Source organism: Antechinus flavipes, chromosome 4 (assembly GCF_016432865.1).
Source record: "Antechinus flavipes isolate AdamAnt ecotype Samford, QLD, Australia chromosome 4, AdamAnt_v2, whole genome shotgun sequence".
NCBI lineage: Eukaryota > Metazoa > Chordata > Mammalia > Dasyuromorphia > Dasyuridae > Antechinus > Antechinus flavipes.
Window position 1 is genome coordinate 73,248,284 of NC_067401.1, and position 18,412 is coordinate 73,266,695.

At 40.0% G+C, this 18,412-nt stretch overlaps 2 protein-coding genes across 2 annotated transcripts in view; one reads left to right on the top strand and one right to left on the bottom strand.

The window, feature by feature from the left end:
- Positions 1 to 18,412, bottom strand: part of ABCD3 (ATP binding cassette subfamily D member 3) — a 609,690-nt gene that overhangs the window by 399,684 nt on the left and 191,594 nt on the right. The gene's annotated exons all lie outside the window — the stretch shown is intronic.
- Positions 14,702 to 18,412, top strand: part of LOC127561265 (retinal-specific phospholipid-transporting ATPase ABCA4-like) — a 76,435-nt gene continuing 72,724 nt past the window's right edge. Inside the window, exons 1-2 of the mRNA XM_051996557.1 lie at positions 14,702 to 14,804; positions 17,581 to 17,708. Coding sequence (XP_051852517.1) covers positions 14,702 to 14,804; positions 17,581 to 17,708 — 231 coding nt within the window. The remainder of the gene's footprint in view (positions 14,805 to 17,580; positions 17,709 to 18,412) is intronic.

The window sequence follows — 18,412 nt, forward strand, 5'->3', positions numbered from 1 at the left end:
TTTCCTGAGTCCTAAGATTACAGTTTCTGGAATAAGAATTCATTATTTGACAAAAATTGGTGGGAAAACTGAAAAATTACATGGCAGGAACTAGACATTGACCAACATCTAACACCCTATATACCAAAATAAGGTTGAAAGGATTCATAATTTAGACATAAAAGGTGATATAAGCAAATTGGGAGAACAAGGGATAGTCTATCTCTAAGAGATGTGGAGAAGGGAGGAATTTATGGCCAAAAAAGAACTAGGGAACATAAAATGCAAAAAGGATAAATTTGACTACATTAAAATTGTTTTTGCACAAACAAAACTAATGCAGTCAGGATTAGAAGAGAAACAGAAAGCTGGCAAAATTTTATGGCAATATATCTGATAAAGACCTCATTTCTAAAATATATAGAGAATTGATTCAAATTTATAAGAATATAAACCATCTTCAATTAATAAATGGCAAAAGATATGAATTTTTAGATGAAGGAATTAAAACCATTTCTAGTCATATGAAAAAGTACTCTGAATCACTATTGATTAGAGAAATACAAATGAAGACAATTCAGGTATTTCACATTTATCAGACTAGTTAATATGACAAAAAGTAAATAACTATTAAAGGGAATATGGGAAAAATTGGGACCCTAATACACTGTTGGTAGAGTTGTGAACTGATCCATTCTGAAGAGCAATGTGGCACTATGCCCAAAGAGCATATACCCTTTGATCCAGCAATATTATTTCTAGATCTGTATTCCAAAGAGATCATAAAAAAGGGAAAAGGACCCATGTGTACAAAAATAAAGCTTTTTTGTGGTAGTATAGAAATGAAAATTGAGGGGAGGCCCATCTATTAGGAAATGTCTGAATAAATGATGGTATGTGATTTTAATGGAATATCATTGTACTTTAAAATATGACAAGCTGGATGATTTCAGAAAAACCTGGAAAGACTTAGCTGAACTATTGCAAAATTACAGCAATGTTGTATAGTGACCAAGTGTGAATGACTCAGCTATTTTCATGAGTACAATAATCTAAAATAATTCCAAATGATGAAAAATTACATATTTCAAGAAAAGAGCTGTTGAGTCTCAATGCAAATAAGACCATACTATTTTTTCACTTTGTGTCTTCTTTCACAGTGTGATTAAGATAGACATATGTTCTGCATGATTGCACATGCAGAACCTATATCAATTGCTTATCATCTTGGGGAGGGGGAAAGGGAGAGCTGAGATAATTTCAACTCACAATTTTTAAAAAAATGTTAAAAATTATTTTTACATGTCGATGGGAAAATAAAACATTTAAAAAAGGAAATATTAGCTGTTTTTAAAAGAAATATTAGCTATTATGACTATTAATTGCAATATTAGTCATAATAGCTAACATTTATAAAATGCCTGCTGTGTGCTAGGCACTATGCTAAACACTTTGCAATGATGATCTCATTTGATCCTTATAACAATCTTGGGAAGTAGGTGCTATCATTATCCTCATTTTTCAGTTGAGGAAACTGAGGCAAATAGGGGTAAAGAGATTTGCCCAAGGTCACACAGCTAGCATTTAAGGTTGGATTTAAACTCGGATCTTCCTGACTCTAGGCCCAGTGCTATATCAATCTCACCCAGCTGTATGTATCATCATCATCATACAGATAGATGGATTTGGAGGACCTAAGAATCCTTGATCATTATTTTTTGATCATGGGTTTTGAGTTTCTGTTTCTGCACTTGATGCTTTGAGTAAATATGGAATCAAGATCTCTTAAGCTTAATTGCATGGGGCTTCATATCTTGCAATACCTATAGAGGTGGCACTTAACTCTTATGCCCAAATAAACTTGGCTCTGTTCACCTAAGTCTCAACAGCTGATTTTTTATTTTGTCTAGTTTTCCATCTTGAAGAACATTTCCCCAACAAGGCAATGCCTTCAGTTGGACTGCTGCCATGAATCCAAGAGATTTTTTTGCAATGTTAACAATTCTTATTTCCAGAGCCCTATCCAGGGAGAATCTCCCAGGATCATGTCAAACTATTACAGCTATTATAACTATTATATATTATTAAGTCTCCAACCCTACCTTATAGAAATTGGGTATGAAAAGCAGGAGAAAAATATACTGCGGGTCAGAGCAGGCCTTTTTCACCCTGATGGGAGGAGGCCACGCAAAAACTCTAGATATGGAGTGAGAGCATCTGGTTTCAAATCCCTGCCTTGCCACTGCTTGTATTAACATCATTTGGGGCTTTGGTGTCCTTATCTGAAAGTGTGAGAAGATTTTTGAGTAGGTTTTGAATCTATGGCCTTATTAACACTTCTCTTAGCCAGGATGCTAGGGAAAGAAATGACAAAGCACCCCAGTATCTTTGCCAAGAAAACTGATGGAAAGTGTTGATATACTATAATCCACAGAATCACAAACAATTGGACATGACTGATTGACTGAACAAAAAAGGGCCAAATAACATCTAGAATCAGAGCAGAAGGATCTTCAGAAGTTATCATGGGCCTCTTTGGCAGTCTGGTGACGTCTATGGACCCCTTTTCAGAATAATGTTTTTAAATGCATCAGAAATTTATAGGATCATAAGGTAGATTGAGCACTAGTTCTGGAATCAGGAAGATCTGAATTAAAATCTGGCTTCAGATACTTACTAGCTGTGCAACTCTGGACAAATCACTTAACCTTAGATTGCCACCCTGTGTGTGTGTGTGTGTGTGTGTGTGTGTGTGTGTGTGTGGTGTGTGTGTGCACGCGCACGTGTATGCATGTGTGTGCGTGTGTGTGAGAGCGAAAGAGATGGACAAAGACAGAGAGAGATTGAAGTTTAGTTATCAAAACATTTAAAATAAATGTTCACACATCCTCAATTTAGAACACCTGTTTCTATACCAATGCTGACATGTGAAACATAGATTCCTCTTTACAATGTCCCTGGCAGAAGAAGATATCTAGAGACTATTTGATATATATTATCACCTGGGATGGGGAGTGAAGGTGAGGTGGTGGGAGCCTTTCATTCTCAGACTTGCTCTGATATCCTAAGTTAAGCCTCCTTTTGCAGAGGAGCTAGTGAAAAGTAAGAATGAACTGCTCTTTGGTCCAAAGGTATTTGCACTTAAAATGTTAAGATCTATAATCAGCTGCCAATCCCTTCATGTGCAACTAGCACAAGTGCTCCAATGAGAAAGGACTAGTAAAAAAAAAAAGTCACCAATTGTCAAAGCTTGAGTAGATTTCTTAACAGGAACCTTTGTCAAATAAAATTAAAGTTTTTCTGAATAAAAGTAGTTCCAATTTACAAAAAAAGGTTATAATTTAAATTAATATATTTATATGGATTCCTGACTAGTCCATACACCTTGAATTTCTAATGATGATGCAACTGGAACCATGTGGATCACAAATCCCCACATACTCATTCACCAGTATGGGTAGAATAACTGGACTAGAAGAACTCAGCTCTGCAGTTTAACTTTGGAACTTTGGCCAAGACAAGAACCCTCCATAGGAAAACAGCAAGAATAGTGGATAAAAGGCCAGTTCTAGAGAAAGTCCAAGGTCTAATCTCCTCTTCCCCCCAGACCATGGGATCTGTTATTCTGGGCTAAACAGTCTTTTGATGCCTCAGGGAACTCTTTCAGGGCAATAGAGCTTCCTCCTACGATTTTCCTAAAATTGATAAAATAAATTCTCCCTTGCACCTACCCACCCACAAAAAAAATAAAAAAAGTTGACATGCTAGTGTTTTGCAATCCTTTTCTCTGTATGATGTCAGAACATTTTCATTATCATGCAGAACCTGTCTGTCTTGTGGAGAGAGGACAAACAACAATCCTGTAAAGTAGGTATTATTATTGCCCAGCTTTATTCCACAGGAGGAAATTGAGACAGGTGTTAAGTTACTTGCTCAGTGTCTCTTAAACAGGATTTGAAATCATGTGAAATCAAGTTGCAGATCTTATACTCTATCCTCTGTACCACTAAGCTGCTTCAAATGATGAATTAGACTGGATAACCTCTGAGACCTCTTCCAGCTCTAAATTTGTGATCCCTTTCTGTAGTTTTTTTCTTGATGGAATGAGAGTGATGATGATGATGATGATGATGATGTCCCCAGAAAAATAAAGGAGGGGCTATTTCAAACAAAAGCTGTTGTTATGAAATAATTAACATCAAAATAAATCTTTATCAACATGGTTTTCTGTAAATTCCAGACTAGTTCCCTGGAGGCCTCATGATCAGCCAGAGTCAGGATAGGCAAAAGTCCTTAGTCTTTAGGGAGAAAAGTGAAGGAGACAGACAAAACTGCCAGGAGTTTTGCCAAAGATCTTTCCTCGATTCTAGAGTCCAGAATCAACACACCTTTCTCCTAATCCTGCAACCCAGTGAGTCTGGCTTGTCTCACCTCACCCTCTAATCCCTCTTACAATTATCTGTATACACCAAACATTGAGCCAGCACCAAACAAGTGAAAAGGGCCATTTTTCCAAACATATGCTAATAGAGTCATTGTCAAATAGGTAATTAGCCTTAATGCTTGGTTATCTGATTCAAGCACACCTATTCAGAGTTTCAGCCCTTTACATCTCCCACTTTCTTTTGTTTTAGACACAGATGGTCACACCATCCCTGACTTCTCAGGAAGGGAAGTGAAAGCACTAAAAAGGAGGTGTTCACTCCCTCCCTCCCCCCCTCCCTGACTTCTCAGGAAAAGAGATGAAAAACACCAAAGGGAAGTGGGGAGTCAAGTCAGATATTGCTAGCGGGGTTCTGGGATGAAGGGTCTTACTAAAAACAGGTATGCACAAACCCATCAGCATGGAAGGTATTACACAAGCACATAGCAATAACGCAGAGGCTATTAGTGGTGACTCTCCCTACAGTCAGTGCAGGCTCAATGTGGTGCAACAAACATGAATTGTACATGTAAGTAGTGTTATAACAAGCAATATGAATCAACATGGTGTTGTAAAAGATTTCCAGCAGTCCTAGAAGGAAGGTATGTAAATAACAATCACACATATGCCTCCTTCAGCAGCCAAGAGATAGTCCACAACCAATCTATTGTCTGTTACTTCACGTGTCAGGGAATCCAAGAATCCCCGCAAGTTTTTGAAATCCTGCAACAGTCTTTTTATGTGTTAGGGAATCCAATGATTCCTGCAGATTTTGAAGTCCTGTAAGAGTCTTATCATTTCTCCGAAAATCCAATTTTCCTGAGCGTTTTCAAGTCCTACAACAATCTTATCATGTCTCAGAGAATCCAATTATTCTTTAGGGTTTTGAAGTCCTACAACAATCTTTTCATGTCTCAGAGATTCCAATGATTCCTGAGGGTTTTAAAGTCCAACAATTTTTGATGTTCATAAGTCAAATGCCATAATTGCCAGGCTCTTTCAGTGGTGGGCACAGTCAGCAATGGAACCATCCATTGTTTCTTGGGTTTTCTCCTTCGTTTCAAGGGTCTGCTTCATCTCTCTCCGATGGACAAGGCAAACATGGCTCGTTGGCATCCATCGAATCCCTTCTCCACCTGTAGAGATAAGGAGTAAGGCTTTGTTCTGGTTGTGCTAGGAGGTTCACCCACTCTATTACACTGTCTCCTTGACGAAGGACTGCTGTAGGTGCCTCTTTTGTAGCAAAAACTGATATTTCCAAAGGTTTTTGAGTGACTTTTTCAACCACATTGGATAAAGCCAGTTCAATTTCTCTCAAAGCCTTTTGAGCTTCTTTTGTAAGCTGGCATGGTGAGTTTAAAGCACTGTCTCCCCTTAAAATGTCATATAATGGTTGTAACTGATAGGTAGTCAAGCCTAATACTGGACGCATCCATTGGATATCTCCTATCAAGTTTTGAAAGTCATTTAAGGTGTCTAGTTTCTCTGTTCTTGAGGAAAGTTTTTGTACTGTAAGCACCTTAGGATATACTTCATATCCTAAATATTGAAAAGGAGCATGTCTTTGAATTTTTTCTGGAGCTATGTGCAATTTGTAGTTCCTTAGTGTTTCTATGGCCTTTTGTAGACATGCTTCTAACATTTGTTCCTCAGGTGCACATCCCAATATATTATCCATGTAATGTAATAACATAACTTTTGGAAATGCTTTTCTTACTGGAGTAAGAGCAGCAGCAACATACATTTGACACATAGTAGGGCTGTTTTTCATTCCCTGTGGCAAAATTGTCCATTCATATCTTTTATAAGACTCAGCTAAGTTAATGTTGGGCACTGAAAAGGCAAATCTTTTCATATCCTCCTTATCCAGAGGGATAGAATAGAAACAGTCCTTAATGTCCATAACCCAGAGAGGCCATTCTCTAGGCAATTGAGTAGGAGATCGAAGTCCAGGCTGATGAGTTTTCATAGTTTCCATCTGTTCATTCACTTTTCTTAAATCAATCAATATCCTCCATTTTCCAGATTTATTTCTTATAACAAATACTGGGGAATTCCAAGGACTTAGAGAAGGTTGTAAGTGTCCTTGGTCAAGTTGCTCCTGTATTATATCTAATAAGGCCTGAATTTTCTCGCTACCTAAGGGCCACAGTGTTCTATCCACACTGGTGTATCAGTTTTCCATTGGATAGGAACAGGTGAAAGTGTTGACAGGCCTTCAACAGCAGCTCTGCCTAAAAAAACAAAGTACTCATTTTTAATCCTAATTGCTGTAAAATGTCTCTTCCCCACAGATTGATGGAGATTTTTTTTCAATTATAAAAGGAGTAAAAACTCCTGTTTTGTCTTCAAAAGTCCATCTCAAAGGGGTAGCTCTAACTTCAGCCACTATTGATCCTCCTATGCCAGACATGTAGGTGTCTGCTTTAATCTTTGGCCAGTGACGGGGCCAATTGGCATCTCCAATGATGGCACAATCTGCACCAGTGTCTACCAATCCTTCTAATGGTAGGCCATTTATATAGATAGTGAGAACAGGTCAGTCAGCTGTCACAGCTGTTGTCCAGTATATTCCTGGATTTTATGGTCTGGAGTCAGAATCTGGGTGACTATCACCAGGTTGCTTATTAGGATTTTGTATGAGTAAACCTGATGCTACTACTTCTCCTGGGTGATAAGTCACACATTGTCTACCTGTGTTAGTGACTGGAATATTATCTACACATTCCCTAGTTTCCCATATCAGTGTATGGATGAACACTATTTTGTAAGCACTTTCAGGAGGTGAAATGGTCAAGCCTACTGTGCCTGGAAGCAAGGCATCTTTAGGCTGGAGAGGAACAGATTTCACCTCTCCAGGGGGTATCTCAGTAGTCCCACCTACATACAACTCTATTCTCCCCAATTGTAATCCCTTTCTCCCATCAGGTTGCTTCCTGGCTGATTGGTCATGTCTGGGTATTGAACTTCTAAAGGCTGTCTGGGTGTAGCATCGGCTGCCATCATGCCCCAAGTATTTTTTTTGTTTTGGGCCTTGGGGCTGGGCCCCTCATCCCATTTTCCTGAATCAGGCTCTGTTGCATTTTGGACATGGAATATTGGATCTTGTTCTCCCACCCTGTTTTCTCACTCTGTCTCTATGCCAACACTGAGCTTTCAGATGCCCTACTTTACCACACTGAAAGCATTAATGAGTCTCTCTGGAAGTCCCTTGCCAGAAGGGACTCTGTCTTCCCATGTTCGGATTTTGGGAAGACTGCATCATAGCCTGGCTATAAAAAGTATTTGTGCCCACTGAGGCACAGCATCTTATGATCTCCTCTAAAGGAGCATGCTTGCATAGTCCTAGTATAATTCTTCTACAAGACTTATTAGCATTTTCTTTAGCAAGTTGCCTTATCAAAATGTCTGTTACTGCATTTTCACCAATAGTTCATATGACAGCTGTCTGCAAATGTCCCACAAAATCAGCAAAGGGTTCATTTGGACCTTGTTCTATTTTCGTGAAGGCCTCTCCTCTGTCCTGTTTACCTGGGATAAAAGCCCAAACTTTGATAGCAGAAGTGGTAATTTGCTCATATGCTGCTGTGGGGTAATTAATCTGTACTGAAATGTCTGCATAAGAACCACACCTGTTAGTTGGTCATAGGTGACTGGAGTATTAACTCCACTTTGACTATTTTGTTGGGCTTGTTGTATCCTACAGAGCTCACTATATTCCGAAAGCTGCAACAAGTTTTGTCCAGGTTCTAAGCATGTCCTTGCTATAGATTTCCAGTTACCAGGGGTTAAGATTTCATAAGCCAAATTCTGTAATTAATAACATCTTAACATAAGATGATTCTAGATCAAAAGAAGCGTATCTTCTACTTTCTTGACCTGAAGAGTTAAAACTGTTGAATCTCAGGATACATTCCTATTTTCAAATCAGCTATATTCTGTCCCTCCTCTTTGGCTTTAAGTGCTGCCTTTTGCAATCTAGTCATAGGAGGGGGAGATGGCTGGTGGGGGAAGGGGGAAGGTGCTGGTGATATCACTGCCCCTCCTACTCCTCTTCCTCCCTTCATCCTGGAAAGTGAAGTTGATGGGAGTGGGGGGAGTGGTGTCAAGGACCTGCTCTGGTGTAGGCAGGGTTGAAGCTGCCTTGTGAGAGCAAGAATCACCACGCCTTTCAAGTTCACTTAAATCCTCATGCCCACTGGTGATATTGCCATTAATCTGTCCTTTGTCTTCCTCTTTTTCCTCACACTTCCTCATCTGGCTGTTCTTAAAACTTTTCTTTTTTCTATAACTTGTGGGATTCTTTAAGGCCAATTGTATTATGTTGTATGTATAGAATGTTTCCTTAGAAATTGAATCAGGACCATTATCATTGTAATATTCACATAGTCGATTTCCTACTAGTTTTCAATTATCTGCCTTTATTTCTTCTTCCTTATAGAACCAAAGGGACATACATTCTAATGTCTCCACAAGTCCATCAATCTGCTCCCAAGTTACAATCAAACCCTGTCTCTTTATCAGTCTGAATATGCTTCCTGTAGCTCTCCCTTGGGATGGGGTTGGAGAATCTTTTCCTAATATCTCCCCTATTTCAGCTAGAAAATGAGAGTTAGTAGTTTAGCTCTTAACAAAGTAAGTTCCCTGTTTATCTATTAAAATACTCACCTTATTTCCTGGTCATTAGAGACTTCTTCAGTGAAATTAGGGTCCCTAGTCCACATTGGGTGCCAAAATGTAAAGTTCAGGCTAGCTCCCTAGAGGCCTCAGGGACAGCTGGAGTCAGGATAAGCAAAAGTCTTTGATTTTTAGGGTGAGGAGTGAAGGAGATGGACCAAACTGCCAGGAGTTTTGCCAAGGATCCCTCCTTGATTCTAGAGTCCACCTTTCTCCTCCTCATCCTGTAGCCCAGTGAGTCTGGCTTGTCTCACTCCAACCTCTAATCCTTGCTTACAATTATCTATATACACCAAACATTGAGCCAGCACCAAACAAGCTAGAAAGGCCATTTTTTCCAAACATATGCTAATAGAGTCATTGTTGAATAGGTAATTAGCCTTAAGTGCTTGGTTGTCTGATTCAAGCACACCTATTCAGAGTTTCAGCCCTTTCCAGCTTTCTCCCCTGTATCTAGCTTGACAAAGTCTATCAAGACTTCCTGATAGAAAGCAAAGTCCTTGGCCAGATTTGGAAAGAGCTATGTACATCATCCCAGTTCATGTAGACTCTCAAGATTCACCCTGAAAAAATTGTAGGCGAGTTAGATTATTTCAGGGTGTCATGGGGTTGCCCCTCTGCTTTCCTAATCCAGAATTGTAAAAGTGTTATGGAGAAGGCACAGGCTTATGTTATTTTGGGATTGAAATTGGGTGGGTTCCGGTGGAATGGTGTCCCAGTTCTGCTTGGGTAGGCTTTTTATTTCATTTGATTTTGCAAAGCTAATAAAAATAATTGCTCACAGTACACTTGTTCTTCCTGCTTTGTTTTCTCTTCTATTTTTCCTCTTCTATGAATTAATAAAATACAATACTGGGTTTCATATAATTTATGTTAGGAATTTTTCGTTTCAAGAAACTAGAATTTCTTTGGGATAGTAATTTTGTTCATTTTATAGACAGCAAAGCTTCTGTGCCAAGGGCTCCTAGTAGTTATGGGGAAAAGGAGTTGTCCATTTAATATATTGATAACAATTGCAATGTCATTAATTTCCTTCATATTTTGATGTATTTTATTTAATACACTTAGAAACATTATTCTGAGAAGGGTCCACAGGCTACATGAGATTGACATGACACAAACACAACTAAGAATCAGTGCTCTACACTTTAAGAGAGAATCTATGCGAGTTGTGGTAGCTAAAAATTACCTTTCTGTACCTCTCAGAGCTTTATTTACTTAGCTAAGCTCATACTTGGATAGACAATATCAGAGTTGGCATGGCATTGGAAAACCCAGACCCAGCTCCTTCCCTGAGGAGGTAGGGCCACAGCAAATCAAAAGTGCTCTAATACTGGCCCTGGAGTCAGAGGACCTGCTTACCTGATGATTGCCACCTCTGCAGTCTTGGGAAGTCATATAACTTTTGTGGGGCTCAGTTTCTTCATTTGTAAAATGAGAAACTTGGACTAAATAACCTCTGGGGTTCTTGCTACCTCTAGGACAATGCTCCTATGAGTGCATGTTTCTTGTCAATTCTATGATATATGTGGCAATGTAGTCAACTAGAATATTTGATAAACCCAAATATCACATTTCTAACCATTCTGGATCATAGAGCAGTTTCAGCTATCAGAAATGTCTGAAGGATTCTCATCAATATGGACATTACGGCATGAGCATTGTATACAGCAGCTGGCATTGGAATCTCCATCTTACTTATGGAGGGGAAATGGCAGGCACTGAAAAAAGGAAGTATTTGTTGCAGAAGTTAGGGAGCAAATCAAAAGTGCAAATGGATTAAAGCCTCCAGTTCCCAGTCTAATAGACTCCATAAAGTACCATTCTGTTCCATTCTATCCCACCATTCCACCCCATTCCTTCCTATTCTGTCCCATTCCATCTCATCCCATTTCATTCCATTCAACAAATTTTTTTAATATTCAGATGTTCCAGGTACTGTGCTAAAGATAATGGTGGTATGGATGTCTATTCAAATATCTGTCAAATTTAGTCTGTATCAGTCAGGAAGTTCAAAGTAGTATATTTGATGCTATCTTGTATTCTTTAAAGTGGTCAAATGAAAATTATCAGTATTGCTGGTTTTTACATAACTTCTATTTCTAAATATATTTCCCCTCTCTCCCCTACATATTGATCCTTGCTTCAGATTATAAAAGAGGGAAGGAAGGAAAGAAAGACACAGAGACAGAGAGAAAAGAGAAGAGGGTGAGAGAGAGAGACAGAGACAGAATGAGAACACACTTCTGGAAAGCTAATAAAAATGTCAGGTTGTAAGTCTGACAGACATGTAATGTTTCTTCCTCATCATCTCCCATGTTTGCAGAAAAGGGGCAGGTATGAAGTTTCTCTTCCCTGGGACCTCGCTGGGCCCCGGGGACAGTTTTTCAAGGCTGTGACTTAATGTGAGGAAGACAAAGGAAGACAGATTTTGAGTTGGGGCAGAGGGACTCCTGCTGCCAGTCACTGGGCACTCTACGGTTCATGGGGCCGCAGTCACAGAAAGTGCACAGAATCTGGAATCCAAATACTTGCGTCCGTGTCCCAGCACTGCCTAATACCATCTGTCTGAACCCGGCCAGATCACTTCAGCTTTAAAATACATCAGATTATGAAGGGAACTAATGGTGTGGCAATACAGTTATCAATACATTAAAAACTACAAAATGGGAGAATCGACTAGAGGACCTCTCGGGCTCAGATAGTCTAACTGCGAGTATCACCTGAGTGTCCCAGGCAAGAGAAGTCCCGCCTGGAGCCAGGGGGGCTTCCTAGCCCCCATCTGTGCGTACCCCCCAATCTGCACACCCCAGTTCTCATGGCTGTGGGGGCAGGGGACGAGAGGACGAGCTAGACCCCTCCCAGAATTGCTCAGATCCAGGCCTGGAACCTTGAAGACAAAGCCTCTTGCTTAGAACCTTGGGCAGAGTGGCCCAGGAGGTCTGCACCGTGTGACCTGAAGGGACAAGGTCAGTTCTTGGAAAGTGCAGCTTTCTCTTTTGTCCGTTTCCCCTGGGAAAGCCAGTCCTTGGTTGGAGCCAGGAGCACTTTGCTTTCAGAGCAAACCTGCCTTACTACATTCTCTGCAGGGGAGGATTAAGGCTAAGAGTGCACAACCATGAACTCCCCTCTTCCTCTCCACCCCCCCCCCCACACACACACACCATCCCAGAGCACTTTCAGTCTCAGTCTTCTGCAGACTCATCCCCTCTCCCCCTTCCCCCCCCCCAGGTTTGGAAGCATCTCCTCCTCCACTCAGAGGATTCTGCTCTCAAGGACCTTCCTCCCATTTTCCCTTCCCATTACCCTATTCAGCACTCTCACACCCACCCCCAGGCCTCCTGACCTTTAGCAGGAAAGGAAACAAGAAGAACGACATTTTCAACCAAATTTGTTTTGTTTTCACCGCAGCCCCCCAGTTCACGTTTCTCCCCTAGGACTCTGGTTAAGCCTCCGTCTGGTATCGGCTCCCTCTCATACTGAGGGGGGCCCTCTTCCCTCAGCCACTCAGATGGATGACTGCTGATGGATCTGGGTCCTGCCCCTTTTCCCTAGGGCTTATAGAAAGCAGGTGGCAAAAGCAGTCCCACCATCTGGGTGGTAGCAAAGGTGGCAGGGCCTAGCAAAGCTGAGTTCCAGGCCCACCCACTCCCATCCTCTCCATCTCCTCAGCCTGGACGTTCTTTCTTATTCCTTCTCATCAGTTTGCAGTAAGAGAAGCATAGTTTCTGGAAATAGTCTTTGCATCCTACCCTGGACAGAACCAATTCTGGAGTACTGGGTTCAGTTCTCTAGGCAGCACAGCTTGAGAAGGACATGGATAAACTGTAGATTGTTCAGAGAAGGGCAGCTAGAATAGTGAAGGACTTTGATGTCCTATAAGGATCAGTTGGAGGAAATAGGAATCTTTAATGCAGAAAAGAGAGACTGGAGGAAGTGGGATGATATCTGTCTTCTAGTATTTCAAGGACTGTTATATGTAAGAGAGATTAGACTAAAAAGATTCTTACTCTTTTTTCCTGTGTTTTAGGAGACTTCTTTGACAGTCTGGTAAAAACCTATAGACTTTTTTTTCTTTTTTTAAAGAATAATGTTATTTTTAAAAAATCATGATTGAAGGAAATGCTAAGTTGTAATTGGAAGTTGGTGAAAATAAAGTTTTAATTTTTTCCCCATTCAAGTTCAGAGATCCCCTGAAATCTTATCTATAGACCATGCCTGGTAGGAGGGAAGGATTCTATGGATGTCAGTGAAGAACCCCTGGATTAAATGTATTCTGATTGTCTTTAGAGGGCAGAACCAGAAACAAAAGGTGGAAGTACACAGAGGCACATTTCACTTGAAGTGAGGGAAAATTTCTCTGTAATGACACCTATCCAAAAATGGAATTTACTGCTTTGGAAGGTGATGGATTTCCCTCAGAGGTTAGATGACCTTTCTGGGGGAGAAATGGAAAATGTTCCAATGAGGATTCTTGTTTAGGTATGTTTTAGACTAGAGGGCTGCTGAGATAATTATTTTTTTGTTTTTTTTCCCCAGCTATCATTTTGTAAGTCTATATTAGATAACTTTTCAGGTTCCTTCTAACTCTAAAAAACTGCGATCCTCAAAATTCTTATTTCTAGAACACTTTCACAAAAAGTTTACAGATTAATTTCTGCTCCTCATGAAATAGCTAGGGAATATAAAAATATAATAATACTTCACAGTATTGTTGGAAAGAATTTTGTAAGCTTTATCACACGTATGTGTGTATATGAATATTCTTGTTGTTCTCAGAACTAAGATTTGATATGTCAGTTAGAGTAAAACTGGGTGAGGAATGGGTCTATGTAATATAACTTAGGTTTAGACCCCGAAGTGAAATCATCAGGTATTTGCTGTGTTTTTAGTATTGTTTAATAGGCTAAAAGAAAAATAGAAACTCTGACCCTCACCTTAAGAAGCTTGCAATTTAGTTAGAGATGTAAAATATATATCACAAAATCACAGAATTTTTGAGTTTTGAAAGGGACTTCAGTGGTCATCCAGTCTACTTAGTTCACACATGATTCTTACATACCCGGCCAAGACCAATTGGTACCCTAGAAAGAGCAGATTCCTACTTCTGGGAGCCAAAATGGGGAAATAAACAGGAAACCACCTTGACTCTCTCATATTCACTTCCAAACAATCATTCTAAAAACCCATAAAATAGTTTCTCCAAATGAATCCTGAAACAAAAAAAGCAATAAAAAGATGGGGTGAAACAATCCTCTATCCCAAGAAACTTGGCAGATTGGCAGAAAAGGTCTATCTCATGTAGATAAAAGGGGAACACAGTCCAGGACCAGAGGTATCTAAGCAAGCCAGCAGTCAGCCTTGCCTCAGCAAACCAGTCAAAGGTCCTGTACCCCAGTGTGGCAGAAAAGATGAACCCCAACCCCAAGCACACAGGTGCTTAAGCAAATGGGCAGATATCACTGTGGGCTTCAGCATAAGAGCAGATGGGCTGGGACCTGCCACTTTTCTTCAGCATAGCCCTGAGCAAATAGGTAGAGGCCAATAGAGAGATTTCTCACAAACCTCAGTGCATGGCAGGGTGGGACTCTGACTGAGCAACAGGTAAGCTGCAAGACCCCTATGAGCTATAATGAAGCCAGCCAGCTCCCATCCCACTCCCTCAGTGTAGCATCAGACCCAAGAATCCTCTGTGGACCTCAGGGTAACACCAGTACAGCACCAGGTATATAATCAGGACATGTACCCTCTGGCACAAGGAGCTTGGGACTATGCTGCTTCTACCCCAGGAGCAGTATTTAAATTTAAAAGTAAAGGAAAAGAACCAAAAACATGAGCAAGAAATAATAATAATAATAGCAACAGAATCTGACAATAGAAAGTTATTATGGTGATGGAAAAGATCAAGATACAATTTCATTAATGTCCAAACACCTATGGATAAACTCCTAAAAAAAAAAGGGAAAGTGATCTCAAACCCAGAAAGAACTCATGGAAAAACTCAAAAAAGAGCTTAAAAATCAAATAAGAAAGGAAGAAGAAAATACAGGAAAAGAAATGAGAATGATGCAAGAGAATTATGAAGAATCAATAGCTTAGAAAAGTAACAACTCTGTAAAAAAACAATATTGGTCAAATGAAAAGGGAGGTACAAAGTTAATGGGGGAGGGGGAGAAATCTTTAAAAATTAGAATTGGGCAAATAGAAGCTAAGGATTCTATGAGACATCAAGAATTAAAAAAAGAAGAAGAAGAAATAGAAGAAAGTGTAAAATACCTCATTGGAAAAATAGCTGACCCGGGAAATAGAACCAGGGGATATAATATAAGAATCATTGGACTACTTGAAAATCATGATCAAAAGGAAGATTTGTACAGCATTTTTCAGAACCTTATCAAGGAAAACTGCCCTGATACTTTGGAATCAGAGAGCAAAATAGACATTGAAAGAGTATACCCATAACCACAGGAAAGGGATCCCAAAAAGAATACTTCCAGGAACATTTTATCCAAATTGTCAGAACTATCAGATAAAGGAAAAATACTGCGAATGGCCAGAAAGGAACAATTCAAACATTGGGGAGCCACAATCAGGATTACATAGGACTTTGCAGTTGCAACATTAAAGGAATGGAGGTCATGGAACATGACATTCTGGAAGGCAGAATTCTAAATTCTATAAGAAGCTTTTTTTGGCTATGGTCAATTTTTGTGCAGGTGCCATGTGTTGCTAAGAAAAAATTTATTCTTAGCTATTACCATTCAATTTTCTTTTTCTTTTCTTTTTTACAACATTATCCCTTGCACTCTCTTCTGTTCTGATTTTTCCCCTCCCTCCCTCCACCCCCTCCCCCAGATGGCAAGCAGTCCTCTACATGTTAAATAGGTTACAGTACATCCTAGATACAATATATGTGTGCAGAACCGAACAGTTCTCTTGTTGCAGAGGGAGAATTGGATTCAGAAGGTCTAAATAACCCGGGAAGAAAATACCATTCTATTTTCTCCAAAGGTTGTCATATCTAACTTTTCTAAGATTCTATTCACCTCCTTAGTTTCTTTCTTGTTTATTTTTTGGTTGGATTTATTAAGTTCTGAGAAGGGATAATTGAGGTCTCCCATTAGTATAGTTTTGCCATCTTCTTGTAACCTTAAAATCAATTCTAGAAAAGCAGAAATATAAAATGTATTCTTTTTTGGATCATACTACAATAAAAATTCCATTCAACAAAATGTAATCGAAAGATATATTGAAAATTAACCCAAGTGACCTTAATATAAGCATTCTTATTGGTTATAATCTAACTTCTGTCTAATCCACTTAAAGGAGAGATAATCAGAAGATTTTGTTTGCTTGAGAAACTTTAAAATAAAAGTTGAATCCTTAAACACAAAGCCAACAGCAAGGAGGCTTGGTACCAAGCATTGAAAAGGCATGGGGCAGTGTATTATTCCCATCTTCGAGACTGAAGCAGACAGCATGTAAAATGAGGTTAATAGCACTTACCTTCCAGGGTTATTGTAAGGACTAAATGAAATAATATTTATAAAGTACTTAGCATTGTACGTAACACATAGTTGGCACCTGATGTTTATTTTCCTTCTTCAGTCCTTTTCTCTTTCCTTTCCTTTTTTCCTCTTTTCTTCTCTGCTTCTTTCTCTTTCTCCCTTTCTTTTTCTGTCCCTTTCATTATTCTTTTCCTTTCTTTGCTCCTCTCTTCTCTCTCTCTTCTTCCTTTCTCTTGGTCTTTACTTTACCTTGTGGGTGCTTTACCCAAAGGAATATAAATTTTGATCACTGAAACCTAGTAAAATCTTGGGAATTTACAGATTAGATTTCTCTTCTTAAGGACTACTCTATCTACATTGTTCATTGTTTGGGTTCATATGGTTCATAGTGAATATAAATATATCTTATTTCTGTTTTGACTAGAAACTCAAATGGCCTTCTCTTCCCAGATTAATTTTTTTTTTTGACAAGGTAAAAAAAAAAAAAAAAAAACTTTCCCTCCCTCATTTCTTAGCTAACTTTAATCACAGAATGGGCACCGCCTCAGACAAATTGAGACCTGAAAAAGGACTTACCTTAAACAAGCCAAGGTCTCCCACTGCAACTGGGGACATCTGTAGTCATCTTGATCTGTGTCTTCCTACTGGGCTCAGATGGCTCCAGGATGGAGGGAGCGAAGCTATTGATTTTGCATAGACTTGACTCACTTACCTCCAGTTCACTTGCAAGTCATTATGTCACTTTCCTGAAGTCATGGCCCTCTTTGAGAATGAAGGACAAACAGCCTCTCTCCCTACTTTCTTTCCCTTCTTCCTTCCTGTTTTCCTTCTTCCCTTTCTTCTTTCCTCTTTTCCTTCCTCTATTTCTTCCTCCCTCCCTCCCTCCCCCTCTCCCTTCCTGCTGCTGAGGATATGCTATAAAAGGGAGACTGACTCAGCACTTGAGGACCTAACATTCTAACTGCAGCCCGCTTTTTTCTCCTTGACATGCAGGAAGAGGTATCAGAATCAAGGACATTCTCAAAGAAGAGGAGACGCTGACACACTTCTTGGTGCACACCTTTGGCCTGCCCGAGTCTGTGGTCTCCCTTCTGATGAACTCCCAAGTCCGACCTGAGCAGGTGAGAGCACTTGAATGGAATGAGGGTGGTAGAGCTGGCCAGGTGTCTTTCCCTTTGCTTATGGGAATATGAGTATTCTCAGCCCCGTCCCCCATTATATAAATGATAGGAGAGGAGAGTCTTTGGGGGGAAGGAGGGAAGAACAGAACAGCAATGATTTCACTTACTTGTTTGGATCAGGGTATCAAGGAAGAAACCCAAAGAGGGGGGCACCTGAAAAAGGCAGAAAGGAGGGCACTTTGCCTTGTTTGGCCTTCTTGGTTTTCAGAGGTCAGGATTACTGACCACTCTACATTCAGAAAAACATAAAGGGGACAAGATGAAGAGGATACAAGTTTTGGCTCTGGACACCAAATGAAGGAGCTTTTTATCCTCTGTGTTTCTGCAACATCTTCTGATACTGTTTTGCTCGGAGGGATCCTTTTTATTGTTGCCGTTCAGTTCTTTCCATTGTGGCTGACTCTTCGTGATCCCATGTGGGTCTTCTCGGCAGAGATGTTGGAGTGGTTGGCCATTTCTTTCTCCAGCTCCTTTTACAGATGAGGAAACTGAGGCAAACAGGAGTAAGTGACTTGTCAGGGTCACACAACTAGGAAGTATCTGAGGCTGGATTTGAAGTCAGGAAGATCAGTGCCTCACCTGGCTCCCAAGTCATACAAAAAGGCACTTCTTCAAGCAGACTGCAATCCCTGCATGGCTCCTCA